Source organism: Suricata suricatta, chromosome 3 (assembly GCF_006229205.1).
Source record: "Suricata suricatta isolate VVHF042 chromosome 3, meerkat_22Aug2017_6uvM2_HiC, whole genome shotgun sequence".
Classification (NCBI taxonomy): Eukaryota; Metazoa; Chordata; class Mammalia; order Carnivora; family Herpestidae; genus Suricata; species Suricata suricatta.
Genome location: NC_043702.1, coordinates 150,452,392 through 150,466,580, shown reverse-complemented (window position 1 = coordinate 150,466,580; position 14,189 = coordinate 150,452,392). Strand labels below are relative to the sequence as shown.

General features: G+C 49.7%; 1 protein-coding gene across 18 annotated transcripts in view; it reads right to left on the bottom strand.

Moving 5' to 3' along the window:
• NFASC (neurofascin) overlaps positions 1–14,189 on the bottom strand; it is a 181,820-nt gene that overhangs the window by 68,381 nt on the left and 99,250 nt on the right. For all 18 annotated transcript variants that reach the window (XM_029935553.1, XM_029935559.1, XM_029935558.1 and 15 more), the window contains exon 3: positions 5,735–5,915. In XM_029935553.1, the coding sequence (XP_029791413.1) occupies positions 5,735–5,915 (181 nt within the window). The remainder of the gene's footprint in view (positions 1–5,734; positions 5,916–14,189) is intronic.

Here is a 14,189-nt window from a genome sequence, read left to right as displayed (position 1 = left end):
GCATTTCCATGGGGAGCTCAAACCATGCAGTTGAGCAGAAGGACCGGCTTGCCGGGAAAGCTCAAATACAAAATCTGACAATGCTGCCTGAAAGAGGCTGGGCTCTAGAGGTGCCGTGCACCCTCTCTGGACGTCAGTGAGGAAAGCGGGCCCCCTGGTCAGTGGTGCTGGGGCGAGGCTGAGGCTGAGAAGCCTGGGCGGCAGCAGATCTGAACCAGGGTTCCGGGGCAAAGCCCACGTGGCCCATAGGCCTCACTCCTCCCCCTGCACCTTCTTCTCTGCCCCATGTGCAAGTACCTTGTTGCCTATCCTTTAGAAAATTCTAGGGACCGATGAATCACTGTTGCTCTGCTTATGGCAGAAATACACTACCCTACGGAAATGCCTCTTCCGCACAACTGCAGGGATGAAGCAGAGCCCACGCCCCTTTCTGTGCTTTTGATGAAAGGGATGAAGGGGCAGGGAGCACAGGTCTTCCCCAGCCCCCACCTGGGATGCACAGGTGCTGGCGTACAGGTATGTGCATGTTTGAGGCCGGGCTTCTCGAACTCTGACAAGTATGTGAATCACTCGGGCGGGGGAGGAGGGGCCTTGGTTAAAATGCAGATTCTGATTTAGCAGACCCTGCATTTCTGACAAGCTGGTGGGCTGTGTACCATGCTTTGAATAGCAGGACTTTTGATGGTAATGTGCTTTGTGGGGAGAAGGTCTTGGTTAAAATTTGCAGAAAGGAGAACTGTGTTTCTGTAACTTTGTGAGATGTCTCTTCTTTACGGTCCTATCATGGAGTGATATGCCATTCGTGTTTCCCACTGGTGCAGAGATCAGATACGTGCTGGTGTTGTGGGCTGACTTCTTCAGAGTAGGTGCCTTCCCGGGAAGCAAAGGCTGCGGGTGAGCCAAGGTCACCTTGAAGCTCTCTGACTCAGTCACAGTGAGTTGTGGCAGAGGAGTTTAGGGGCCCCGAGAAGGGGCACTGTGGAGAAGGCAGGGTTAAGGCAGGACCAGGAGGCACCAGAAGAGTGAAGAGAGACCAGACAGACCTGAGAGAGGAGAGGCGGAGGGCAGCAGGAATGAGTCCTCTGCCATCCCACGCTGTTGGTGCATGAATGTCTTGAGTAAGACCCACACCAAGGTTCAAGTGGGCCAGGGCTGGGTGAGGCCAGCTGGGGCAATTGGAAGATTTTATGTTTTACCATTTGCCTGGGTGCAGGCTAGGCAGGAAACAAAAAGAAATGAAAAGTCCAGGGAAAAGCAGAAATCTGTGGTTTCTGAACACATGCTCCCTGGACCTCCCCACAAGGCATCTTCACCCATATCAGATTTTCCTGCCAGGGGCTCAAGAAAGGTAATTCTGGAAAGCCAGGGTAGTTGGGCATGAGGGCGGGAGAGGAGGGGAGAAGCAGGCTCTTTGACCACTAGCCCAGGCCTGTGCTTCTTCATCCCAGGACACAGTTGATGTCTCTTGGGTCCTCACACAGTGGAGGGCTCTGTCCTTGTCCTGGCAGGGGCTCTGCTTGGCCCACGTGGCCTTCAAGCCTCTCTCTTATAAAGTCAAAGGCTGGCTCAATGGAAAGAGCTCTAGACATTATCCAGGGAATCTCAGAGTCATGGAAGGGAAGTCACTCAGTTAAGGTCATGTAACAAATGTGCTACAGAACTGGAATAAGAACCCGTTCCCCTGTAGTCCAGTCAAAAGCTCTTTTCACAAATCCATCCTTGGCCATAGAAGCGGGTTGGCCAAGTGGGGCCCCAGTGCTCTCTTCTCCTTGACATTCTGGACAAAGGAGAGTTAAGGGGGAGGGCTTGGGGGAGTGGAGACCCTCTGACCTGGTTGGATGCTGTCCCCAGCTCCACACCGAAATCAAGCCAGGGACCTCTTGAAAGTCTACTTCCCTCAAGAGGTAATGACATCTGCAACCACCATTGTGCCACCAAGGAACTTATTACAGACACAACCAAACCAGAAGCCAAGCCACCACAGGGAGATGACCGTGAGGACCACGTGCCTGGGGATAAGGGCAGCCTACTTAGTCCTGTGACACTCCCCCCGAACCCTCTGTCATACCACCTGCCCTTCCCTCCATCTGTAGAACTTGCTGGTGATGTCAAGTGGAGAATGAGTTTGCACTTCTGCCTTCCAAGGGGGGCAAGGAAAAGTCTTCCAACGAGCTGGGCAGGGGCTGAGGCAGATGCCTGCCCAGTCCGCAAGGTTCCTTTAGCATGCGCTTCTTCTCTTTCCCTGGCTGGTATTTACAGTGCCTGGCACCCATCCCATCCCTGGAGGATGGAGTGTGTGTGTGTGTGTGTGTGTGTGTGTGTGTTGAGGTTGTCCTATTTGGGATGACAGTGAGGAGGAAATGTTTCTCCCATCCCGCTGTCTCTTCTATGGGCTCCCAGGAGAAAAATGCCCAGTCGCTTGACATGGGGAGGGGGACGGGGGGCAAGGCGCCAGCAGACTCACTTTTTGGCAAACCCAGTCTTGTTGATGAGGCGACCCTTTGCTTTCTTCAAAGGTCACGATGTTCTCCTTGGGGCGGGTGAGGGGGGGGTAAGGGGGGTGCGTGTGACTCTGCTGGCATGGCAGCAGGAGCTGGAGGCCGGAGACTCAATGAGGGATTGTATAGCAGCCCAGGCTGTTCCAGGAAGCCGGCTGTGCCCAAACTCCCCAGAGCAGAAGCAGTGGCCTGGTCCTCAAGGCACAGATAATGCCCCCTGAAGGGACAAGTGAGTGGAAGGGTACCCCTGGCAGGGTAGCCTCTAACCAGAGCCCCTGCAGCATCTCCCAGAAGAGTACCTGGTCCTCACTTTTCCCACATCTGGGCTACTGTGAATAAGGCTGCAGTGAACATGGGGTGTAGGCATGTCTCTTACCTTCTGTGACAACATGAGGCCCTAGGGACCAAATGCTAAGTGAAATGAAGTCAGAGAAAGCCAGATCCGGTATATTCTCACTCTATGTAGAATCTAAAAACTTCAAACTCAAAGAAGCAAAGTCGAACGGTGGGTGCCAAGGGCCGGGGGTGCAGGTGGGGAAAGCGGGGGGATGCTGGTCAAAGGGTGCAAAGTTCCAGCTATAAGATGGATAAGCTCTAGGGACCTAGCGTTCAGCGCGCAACTATAACTAACAGTATGTATCACACATTCCCGAGAGTTGTTTAGAGAGTAGATATTCCAAGTTATCAGCACACACACACAGAAGGTAATTACGGGAGGGGATGGATGTGTAAACTAACCCATGTGGTAATCATTTCCTAATATATACGTACAGCAAATCATCAAGTTGTGCGCCTGAAACTTACAGATGTTGTATGTCAATAAATACCTCAATAACTCTGCGGGGAGAAAGGAAAAAGAATGTATGGTCTTTCCCCATCCCGTCCCATGGGGCCTTAGCCCAGGGTCAAGGAAGAGTGGGCTTGGGTAACTTGGGGGGTACCTGTTCTGCTGGGAGAACCTGGCTGAAGAGGACCTCTTCCCTGGGCAACTGGGTCCCCTCTGCAGAGCTGACCTTCTCTTGTCTTGTACTCAGCCTCTGTAGGCTTATTCTGGACATGTCACCAGGGCCACTGAGCCTGCAGCCAGTAGGGGCAGACAGCGCATAGCGGACATGCTTCAAGAAGACATTATGAGTTATCCGTTGTGTGGCGGCCCCGGGGCACCCAGCGTGGTGTCACAAAAGGCCTCACCTCCTCATTCAGAGAGGTGCTGTAGTCACGTGCTGGCTCTGCCACTTACGGCCTGGAGAGAATAGCTTTGTTTCTCTGCCCCTCAGTTTTCTAACGTGAGCTACGCAACTCACAGGAGATGCTTCTAACGAACTTAGCTCTCTGCCAAGCACAGGGCAGCTGCCACTGTGGTGAGTTCCAGGAACTAAAAGAAGGTGGGATTGCCAGAGGCAGGGGCGGGGCATGTCAACTGCCAACCCAGTGGGAGGTCAAGAGACCCAGGTTCTCTTCATGAATCCATCACCTGTTTGCTGTGTGACCCTGAGCAAGGAAGGGTCTGCATTTCCTTCAATATGATTCCAGAAGTAGGGGACAATCTAGGCCCTCCTCACGGACACTGAGGTGGGGAGATGGTGGGGGGGAGGTCAGGGCACTTGTAGCTCTCTGCCCCACACGTGGTCCCTTGGAGAAACTGGCTGCTAGGTCACCTGTCCATGGCTCCGGTAGAGATTTAGAAATCCATTCCTAACAAAGATGTCAAAGCCATCTATTTATAAGTTCTTCTTGCAGAAACCCCTTGCCCACTAGCCCCAGGGATCAAAGTGGCAGGTGAATGAGTGAGGAGAAGCAGCAGAAGAGAAATGAGCCTTCACCACTTCCTTGATAACCCAATTTCCCCTGTACTCCTCTCCTCTCCAGGGACATGGCCTTATCATGCTCCTTATTAGATTGTCTGCCTGGGATTGTTGATGAGAGACTCTTCCTCGAGCTAGCAGTGGAGATGGTCTCCAAGGGAACAGGTCCCTTCATGACCCCCCCCCCCCCGTGAACACACACACACACACACACACACACACACACACACACACACACTTGGGGCTATTGGGAGGGCAGCAGGGCCTTGCCCGTCTCGTTTCTGGGTCCAACTTATAGTTTCTGCTGGCCCCCTCTTACCCAGAAGCGCCCACTCCTCTGGGCACTTATTCTTGGTAGGGTTGGGTGGGAGGGGGCTGAAGTATGCATAATTCTTCTTCAAGCTATGCTGACTCCTGGCCCCAGGGTCTGGCTTTGGAGAGCTCAGTGGGCCCTTCTTGGAGGCTGTGTCACTCTCCCAACCCTGCCCAGACATCTGTCACCTGGACAGAGCCCAAGTCAGCGTCGGCATTGTGTGGATCCCATCTATTTCTGGAAGCAGGGCACAGGGGACAGAGGTGGTATGCCCACATTAGAGCACTGGAATGCCCAGACGTCCTGGTGAAGGTGTCAGAACTGCGGCAAAGGCAGTACACAGCTAAATGCAGGGCCACAGAGCATGGCTGCCAGCCAACGAGCCACTTATGAACGTCACAACAGATAGGGCTGCTAGAGACGTGGCTGTTGGCATCCGAAGCCCCTTATTTTATGATTCTGATGGCCGAATAATGTCCCCACCAGGGGAAACAGAATGACACAGATTTTATTTTCCAACTTTGCCACGGGAGAGGTGAAAACAAACAGAAGGAATCAACGCCTGGTTTTCGGACACTGGCGTTAAAACGGAGCTCTATTTTAATGTTTCATTTAGCTCCAGTCTTTTGCAAAATAATTCCCTTCTCGACCCTCCCCAGGCCATATGTCCTGATTAGTCCAGCCAAGAAGGCCAGGGGTCCAGCTCAAATATTAGAAAGGCAAATAAGAACTATCCACTCAGTCCTTGGAAACTCCACTCTGATGGGAAGTCAGGACCGCAGAGATCGGAGGGAGGAGAGCAGAGGGAAGAACCCCTGACTGACACACTGACTTCCAAACTCTGCCCCCTCCGGTCCTGCTCGGCAGGCTCCAGGCAGCCCAAGCATCAGCGCAGCCCCAGTCCTGAAAGATCGTGCCTCAGTTAGTCTCATGTTCCCAAACACAACTCTGCTTGCGTCAGCTCTTCAGAGGAAAACCCAGCTCTGCCTCTGAAATTGCATCCCCTCTCCCCCACCTCTTCAAAAGTTGGTCTTAACTCCCCTCTGACCTCCCAGTCCCTCCCAACTCCCCTGTCCCCAAATCAAGAGAATCAAAGAAGAGGATGGAGCAGGACTCACGGTCCATAGGAATCTCGATGGCCCCGCTGAGGCTGAGGAGGCAGAGCAGGAAGGCTGTGTGGACCCAGGGCGGTGGCTGCTGCCTGGCCATCCTCAGCTCTGGGCCCCGCTCCCTGCTCCCCGGCCTGCGGGGTCTTGCTGTCTCCAGCTGCTCTAACTGGGCCTCCTGGACTGAGTTCAGCTGTGGAAAGAAATACAATGCCAAGTGAGTTTTTCTTGAACTTGTGGTCTGCTCTAGCAATCCCCCGGGGCCTGAAGAACTCCAGGGTCCTCTTGGTCACAGACCAATGTTCTAGAATAGGATTTCTTAACCTTGCACTATTGACATGAAGGTCCCACAATTCCCGGTATGGGGAACAGTCCTGGGTTTGATTGCAGGATGTTTAGCAATATCTCTGGCCTCTATCCACTAGATGCCAGTAGAGACCACTCCTGCCCCCCATCCAAAGTGTCTCTAGACATTACCGACTGTCCCCTGGAGGACAAAACCACTCCCAGCTGAAAACCACTGTTCTAGAAGGAAGGGCAACTCTGGAATGATCCCCAAAACAAACACTGTCCCACTGGTCCAACATCTAGAAGATGCCATGCACTGGGCCGGTAAGAAACACACCAATCTCTTAGCTTCTAGGAGCCCTATGTGTTGTGTAGGCCTGGGTTTGAGTGGGTCTGGGGTAGGGCACAGAGAAAAGGTCGCACTGATGTCCTCTGATCCAGACGACAGGATGAAGGCAGCTGCACTGAGGGGTAGGAGTTAGACAGGTGAAAACTGGTTGCTCAAAGGACTTTTTTTTTTTTAATGGATGTCTGCAGATATTTTGTGCAGCAAAGGTATGGTGGTCCCTGATGCTGTCCCCTTAGAGATAATGGCAGTTTTGAGACTATGACCCAGAAGAAGAGGCTCGCAGGGGTTTGGCAGAATGATCGATATTATGACCACTCTATGTTCACATCATTAAGCGTAATAAATCATTCCAGGGTGTACAAGGGGAAGGATTAAAAATGGCTGTCCAAGGAGTCTGGAATTAGTCCTTAAGAGATAAACCCTCTCCCTCTGCTCTTATGAGAGAAAAGCAAGAATGAGGGACAAGTGAAATAGATAAAGGGGTAAGAGCACACTTATCATGATGAGCACTGGGAATGCAGAGAAGTGAATCATTATACTGTACATCTGAAATTAATACAACACTGTATGTTAACTATACTTGGAAAAAAAAGATGGAGATACAGTGCTTTAAGATTGCCGTGGGTTCCAGAATATGGAATCTTAAAACTTGGTCCTGTTTGCTGGGAAAACTGGACAGTGACATGCAGAAAAATGAACCTGAACCACTTTCTTACACCATACACAAAAATAAACTCAAAATGGAAGAAAGACCTAAATGCAAGACAGGAAGACATCAAAATCCTAGAGGAGAAACGCAAAAACCTCTTTGACCTCAGCCGCAACAACTTCATGCTCAACGTGTCTCCGGAGGCAAGGGAAACATCAAAATAACAAGCTTCTGCGCAGCGAGGGAAACGATCCGCAAAACTAAAAGGCAACTGACGGAATGGGAGAAAATATTTGTACCCGACATATCAGATAAATGGTTAGTATTCAACATCTATAAAGAACGTACCAAACTCAACGCACAAAAACCAAATAATCCAGTGAAGAAATGGGCAAAAGACATGAATAGACACTTCTCCAAAGAAGACATCCACATGGCCGACCGAAACAGGAAAAAATGCTCAACATCACTCATCACCAGAGAAATAAAAATCATAACCACGATGAGACACCACCTCACACGCGTCAGAATGGCTAATATTAACAACTCAGGCAACAACAGATGTTGGCAAGGATGCGGAGAAAGGATCTCTTTTGCACTGCTGCTGGGAATGCAAACTGATGCAACCACTCTGAAAAACAGTATGGAGGTTCCTCAAAAAATTAAAGATAGAACTACCCTACGACCCAGCAATTGCGCTACTAGGTATTTCTCCAAGAAATACAGGTGTGTTGTTTTGAAGGGGCACATGCACCCCAGTGTTTATAGCAGCACTATCAACAATAACCAAAGTCTGAAAAGAGCCCAAATGTCCATTGACAAATGAATGGATAAGGAAGATGTGTATAATGGAGTAGTACTCGACAATCAAAAAGAATGAAATCTTGCCATTTGCAACTACGTGGTTAGAACTGGAGGGTATCATGCTAAGTGAAATTAGAGAGAGACAAATATCATGACTTCACTCATACAAGGACTTTAAGATACAAAACAGATGAACATAAGGGAAGGGAAGTAAAAATAATATAAAAACAGGGAGGGGGAGAAAACATAAGAGGCTCTTAAATATGGAGAACAAACAGAGGGTTGTTGGAGGGGTTGTGGGAGGGGGGATGGGCTAAATGGGTGAGGGGCATTCAGGAATCTACTCCTGAAATCATTGTTGCACTATATGCTAACTAACTTGGATGTAAATTTTTTTTTAATTTGTTTTCCTGTTTTTTTTTTTTTTAATTTTTGAGAGACAGAGAGAGACAGCACAAGCAGGGGAGGGTCAGAGAGAGAGGGAGACACAGAATCTGAAACAGGCTCCAGGCTCTGAGCTAGCTATCAGCACAGAGCCCGATGCGGGGCTGGAACTCATGAACTGTGAGATCATGACCTGAGCCGAAGCCGGACGCTTAACCGACTGAGCCACCCAGGTGCCCCTTGGATGTAAATTTAAAAAATAAATTAATTAAAAAAACACACAACTTGGTCCAGTTTGCTGTTCTACCATGGGGCCAAGTCAAAGAGGATGGCAGGAGGGAGCTCTCCCAGGGCTCCGCTCTCCCCTGTACTCCACCACCAGCTCCCATCCATCCTGACTGAGGCTGTCGGGCAAAGGAGCAGGGCTCCAGGGTTTGCTCCTGGGAGATTATGCTTCTGAAGACCCGGGGGACAAGGCACCTCTCCTGTGCCAGGATGTAGGGTGAGCTAAAGGATTCTGATTCAGATTTCAGCACTTTCTGTCCTGGAAGCTGGGCCCTACAGCAGCCCCCAACCCCACGTGTGTTTCTCAAATCCATCCACGTCTACCTCCACCTTGGTTTCGGTCACCATCATTTCATGAAAGTGACCATAGCAGCTTCCTGAGAGGTCTCCCCACTTCCACTCTTTTTTTTTTTTTTGGAAGATTTTATATTTGAGTAATCTCTACACCCAAAGTGGGGTTTGAACTTATAACTCCAAGATCAAGAGTCACATGCTCTACCAAATGAGGCAGCCGGATGCCTTTCCTCACTTCTACTCTTACCCCTCTGACTCATTCTCCACCCATCACCAGAGGTGTTATTTTCTAAAGGGTGGATACAAATATGCCAGGCCCCAGGCAACTCCCTGGCTCAGAGCTGCCCGACAGCTAAATCCTTGGCGTGACTCAGACTTCCTCCCTAATGGAGCACCCTCCGCGATCTCCCCTCTCATCACCCTCCCGCTGTGTTCCAGCCAGTACTGGTCATCCCCCAGGTCCTTTCATATGTCATGCTCTGTGACTTCTACACAGATTAGCTTCTTGTCTAGAATGCACTTTGAATCTGCCCTCTTATCATTTTTGCCTTGTGTGACTTGCGTGTCCCTCATTCTTACTCCTGAACATGTGGCTCCCTATTATATAGCACTTGTCACTTCATATTCATTGTGTTCTTCCAAAAGCCACTGTACCCTCTATTAAAAAAGGAAGGCTCCTGGGGTGCCTGGATGTCTCAGTCAGTTGGGTGTCCAACTTGGGCTCAGGTCATGATCTCACTGTTCCCGAGTTCGAGCCCCACATCAGCTTCTGTGCTGACGCTCAGGGCCAAGAGACTGTTTTGGATTCTCTGTCTCCCTCTCTGCCTCTGCCCCTCCCCCACTCATGTTCTGCCTCTGTCTCTCTCAAAAATGAATAAACATTTAAAAAAAAAAGATAAAAAAGGAAGGCTCCATAGAGAAGGTGCCTCATCTTGTTTATGCCTAGTATCTAATATAGTAGGCATTCAAAAATATGTGATGGATGGATGGAAAATGAACAAATGGCTGACTGAATGAAGTAAACCACATGGATCACATGTTGTTGTTGTTTTAAACCTCGTGCTGCCCAGAAAACCAACAGGCGGCTCAGGGGAACACATGCTCTGGACTTGGATGGCATACTGTGGAGACTACTCTTCGGTGGAGGAAAAACCCCCTCCCTCCTTAGGCGCTGCAGGAATCACTCAGCTGGAAGAGGGTTAGGAGAGTAGAAATGTCCTAGGGAGGAAAATCTCCTGGCTGGATGCCACCACAGGATGTCTTTGGTTCTTCCTTCTAACCCTCTGAGATGTTCTTTATACAGATGTAGGATGGGTCTGCTAACTGCTCTCCTTGGGCCGTACATCTCCAAAGACTGGACTCGGGCTACCCGGCTGGCACCTTAGTGCTGAGAGAACGAGGTGGGGTGAGGCTCAGCACTCCTCCATGTAGGACAGTGGGGGTGGGCGGCTCCCATCTTGGCTTCACGACGGCCAAGAAAGAGGAAAGAGGAAGAGGAGAGGGGTATCTTGCTCTGGGAATCTTGATGGGAATAGGAAGCCAGAGCTATTCATTAACTAGGGACACAGTGGCAGGAAAAAAAAAAGCCCAATTATTTGGGGTGCTTTTAACTCACAATTCAAAAACACAGTAGAGAAAGTTCATAGAGATGCTCTATTAGCTGTTTGACAATCCTCTCTCTCTCTTCTCTCTGGAACCCATTTTCCCCCCAATACAATCTTAAAAGAGGAAGAGACTTTAACGATCATTTGGCTTTATGCAATCCCCTTACTTTTCAAGTGAGGAAACAAGAGCCCAGAAAGGGGAAGTGATTTGCTCAAGGTCACACAGCTGGTGAGGGGCAAAGCAAGGAAAAGAACCCAGATCCCCTGATCCCTCTCCCAATGTCCCTGTCTCTCCACATGCAGGGAAGTTCCAAGTAAAGCTGCTATTTAAAAAAGAATGCTTCAGGTCCTCTATCCCCCTGCCCCACCCCTCCCCTGTTCATGTGCACATGTGCACGCATGCTCTCTCTCTCTCAAAAATGTTTTTTTAAATAAAAAATAAATAAATAAATGTGGGAGCCTGGGTGGCTCAGTCGGTTCAGTGTCTGACTTCGGCTCAGGTCATGATCTCATGGTTTGTGAGTTTGAGCCCCATATCAGGCTCCCTGCTCTTAGTGTGGAACATACCTTGGATCTTCTGTCCCCCTCTTTCTCTGCCCCTCCCCTGCTCATGCACCCTCTCTCTCTCAAAAATAAATAAAACATTTAAAATAAATTTTAAAAATGTAATTTCCTTAAAAAAGTAAACATAGATTATTATATGACCTCATATTTCTATTTCTAGGTCTATGCCCCAAAGAATTGAAGACCAGCACTCAAACAAGTCCCTGTGCACACATGTTCAAAGTTAGCATCATTTAAAACAGCCAGAGGTGGAAACAGCCCAAATGTCCATCAACAGATCAATACGGAAGCAAAACTGCAGTAGGCACCTTCCCTGAGCTATCACTAGGGTAGAAGGCAGGTACTGACACATGCTACAAGGGGACGGAACCTGAGAGGGTTATGCTCACCGAGAGGAGCAAGATGCAGACGGTCACATCTAGAATCATCTCATTGATATCAGAGATCCAAAAAAGGCAAATCCAAACAGAACACAGATCGGTGCTTGCCAGAGGCAGAGGGGAAGGGGGGAGTGGGGAGTAATAGGTATGGCTGGGGCTTCCTTTTGGGGTGATGATAATGTCGGGGTCAGGAAAGGATTCTGCGGGAGTGTAATAAGCAATACTCGATGGAGGAGGCGGCTGCACACACTGTGAATGCCCCAGATGCCACTGAAGACTTCACTGTAGATCGGTTAGCTTGAGGACAGGCAATTTTACCCCAATAACAGAGAAATGTAAGTATCGGTGTCTATAATGTGCTCATAATGATAAAAGAGCAGAAGAGGAGGAGGTGGGTTATTCCACATGGGCATACAGGCACCTTCAGCTCCCAGAGCCTGGTCCGCTCAGCCTGGAAGAGAGGCACATGGCTTGTAATCCTCCACGTACATTCGGAAGGACTTTGCACCCATGTCTGAGGAAGAGGAGCGTCAACTGGGGTTTGGGCATGTGGGTTCTCATTCTGTACTCAAAGAAGCCAATGAGAGTGAGGAGGGAGGGGCCCTGGCTGCAGGCACCCCCACATCACCGAGGGCGACGTTCCCCTATCCTGATGACCAGGCAGGAAAGGCCAAGGGCAGGGATGTTTATCTGAAAGCACTTAAGTGCATGCTTCTCATCAAATCTTATTTCTTACGCTATCTTGCTGTACGGCCCAGTCACAAAGTATCTCAGGTTCCTCTCCCATTAGGGGCAGAGAATGACATCACCCAGAGGTGGTGGTGGGGGTGGGTGGAGAATGCCATCAAACTACAGAGCATCCTGGAGAGAAATAAGGAAAATCCCATATCTGGTGAGAGGCTGGACGGGGGCTGCAGAAGAGGGGCCATGGTGAGTGTCTTGGGATGCTGGGAGAAGGTGTGGAATTTTTCTGTTCGGCTCCACAAGGGCAAAACTAGAATCGAATGGGAGAAAGTTCCAGAGAGGCAGCTGCTGCTCTGCGATGTAAGGAAGAGCAATCTGATAAATACAGCCATCCTACAATACCATCCATGTAAGTCAACACTCGGCCCACACACACTACCAACATGATGGGTCTGGAAGATCCTTTCATAGCAAATCAAACAGGTAAGAGGTGGATTATAAGGATGTAAAATACATTAAAGGGAGGGCTGTGGCAGGGGGAGAGAGTGAGGAAAATAACAAAAATAAATAAAACCAAAAGAGAAATCTGTGTGGACTGCTGGTGTACTATAAGCCGGGGAAGAAGATTAATTTGATGCTTGTATTTCTGAAATCCTCTCCACCCACCCCTCTGCCCTGCAACCCTGTGTGAAAAAAGAAGAAAAAAAAAAGAGAGAAGAGAGTTACCCAAATATGAAATGTTCTGCCTTGTGAGGTACTGAGCTCACTGTCTCATAAGAATCCAAACAGTATTTGGTCAGGTGCTGTGCTTACAATATACCCACACAGGAAGGAACCGGATGCTTCTCAGAATCTTCTAGGCACTATTTAAATACACAGGTCCCTGGAACCTCAAACTTCTAGGCAGCAGCTGAATTGGGCTTGCAGATTTAAAAATTCGTTTGTTTTTTTTTTAATTTGAATGCCCTTTAGAAACTCTGTTATCTTACGTGGGATGCTTCATTCACTTAGGTAAACTCCCTGAACTGAAGCTTTAAAATTTCCAGAACTTTAAATTTGCAAGCCTTGTGGGAGATTCAGATTCAAAATGTCTGAGCCGGGGCCCAGGAAGGGTATGGGAGTTGGGTGACGGTCAGCCATTTGGCGTGGACTCCTGGACACAACAGCCTCTCTTGGTCAAGTTCGAGAGCATGGACTGCGCAGCATGACTGTCTGAGTTTGAGAAGCTGCCCCCACTCACAAGGTGGGGGTCATGGGCAAGTACTGAATCTTCAGAGCTCTGTGTTTCCCATCTGAAAAACACACACGATAATACTCCAGAGGGCTCTTGGGATGACTTAATACACAATTCCTGTGTAAGCACTTGGCAAAGCATGGGACCCAGAGTAATGCTCAGGAAATGTTAGTGCTGCCACTGAGCGGGCTTTGAGCTCACAGGGAAGGGAGGATGAAGGAAGCATCCTGTTTATCTACATGACACTACCGGTAACAGCAGCGAGGAGTAATAATTATCCACCCAGATCGGCCTGCTTTCCAAGTTTTCCTTCTTTCTGGATCCTGGTTTGCTTTCTTTCCCCAGACTGGGGGGGCCCTGGTGTTGATAAGACACAAGCTGTCCCTGGCAGACGGTTGAGAGGCCCACGGCTCCTGCAAGCTGTCATCATTGGGACCCACCCCCCACGTTCCCGCAGCCCCGCTCTGGGCGGGACACATGGTGGTCACAACACATCTGTGATGATGGGAGAAAAGACTGGCAGTGCAGAAACCCGCCTCACCTGGCGGCGCCCATTCCCGAGAGCAGACCCCCCCGGGACTGTCGGGCAGCAATCAGCAGGCCACTCACTCATTTACCAGACCTGGCAGCAGGTGCTGCTTTAGAGAAAGTACACAAGGACGAGAGATAAGGTTTCTCTGCTCCGGCACCGCCTTCTGTCCAGGGAGGGGCACAGGAAATCAGCACCGAACAAAAACAAATCAGGTAGCAGTATGTACACTGAAGAAAACACAGTGTGACCCGCAGACACGGGTGTTTGCAGCAGCCTCATCCCTAATCGCCAGGATATGGAGGCGACCTACATGTCCTTCATCCTTCAGTCGGTGAACGGACACACAACCTGTGGTACATCCAGACAATGGGGTGTTAGCCAGCACTAAAAAGAAATGAGCTATCAAGCCAGGAGAA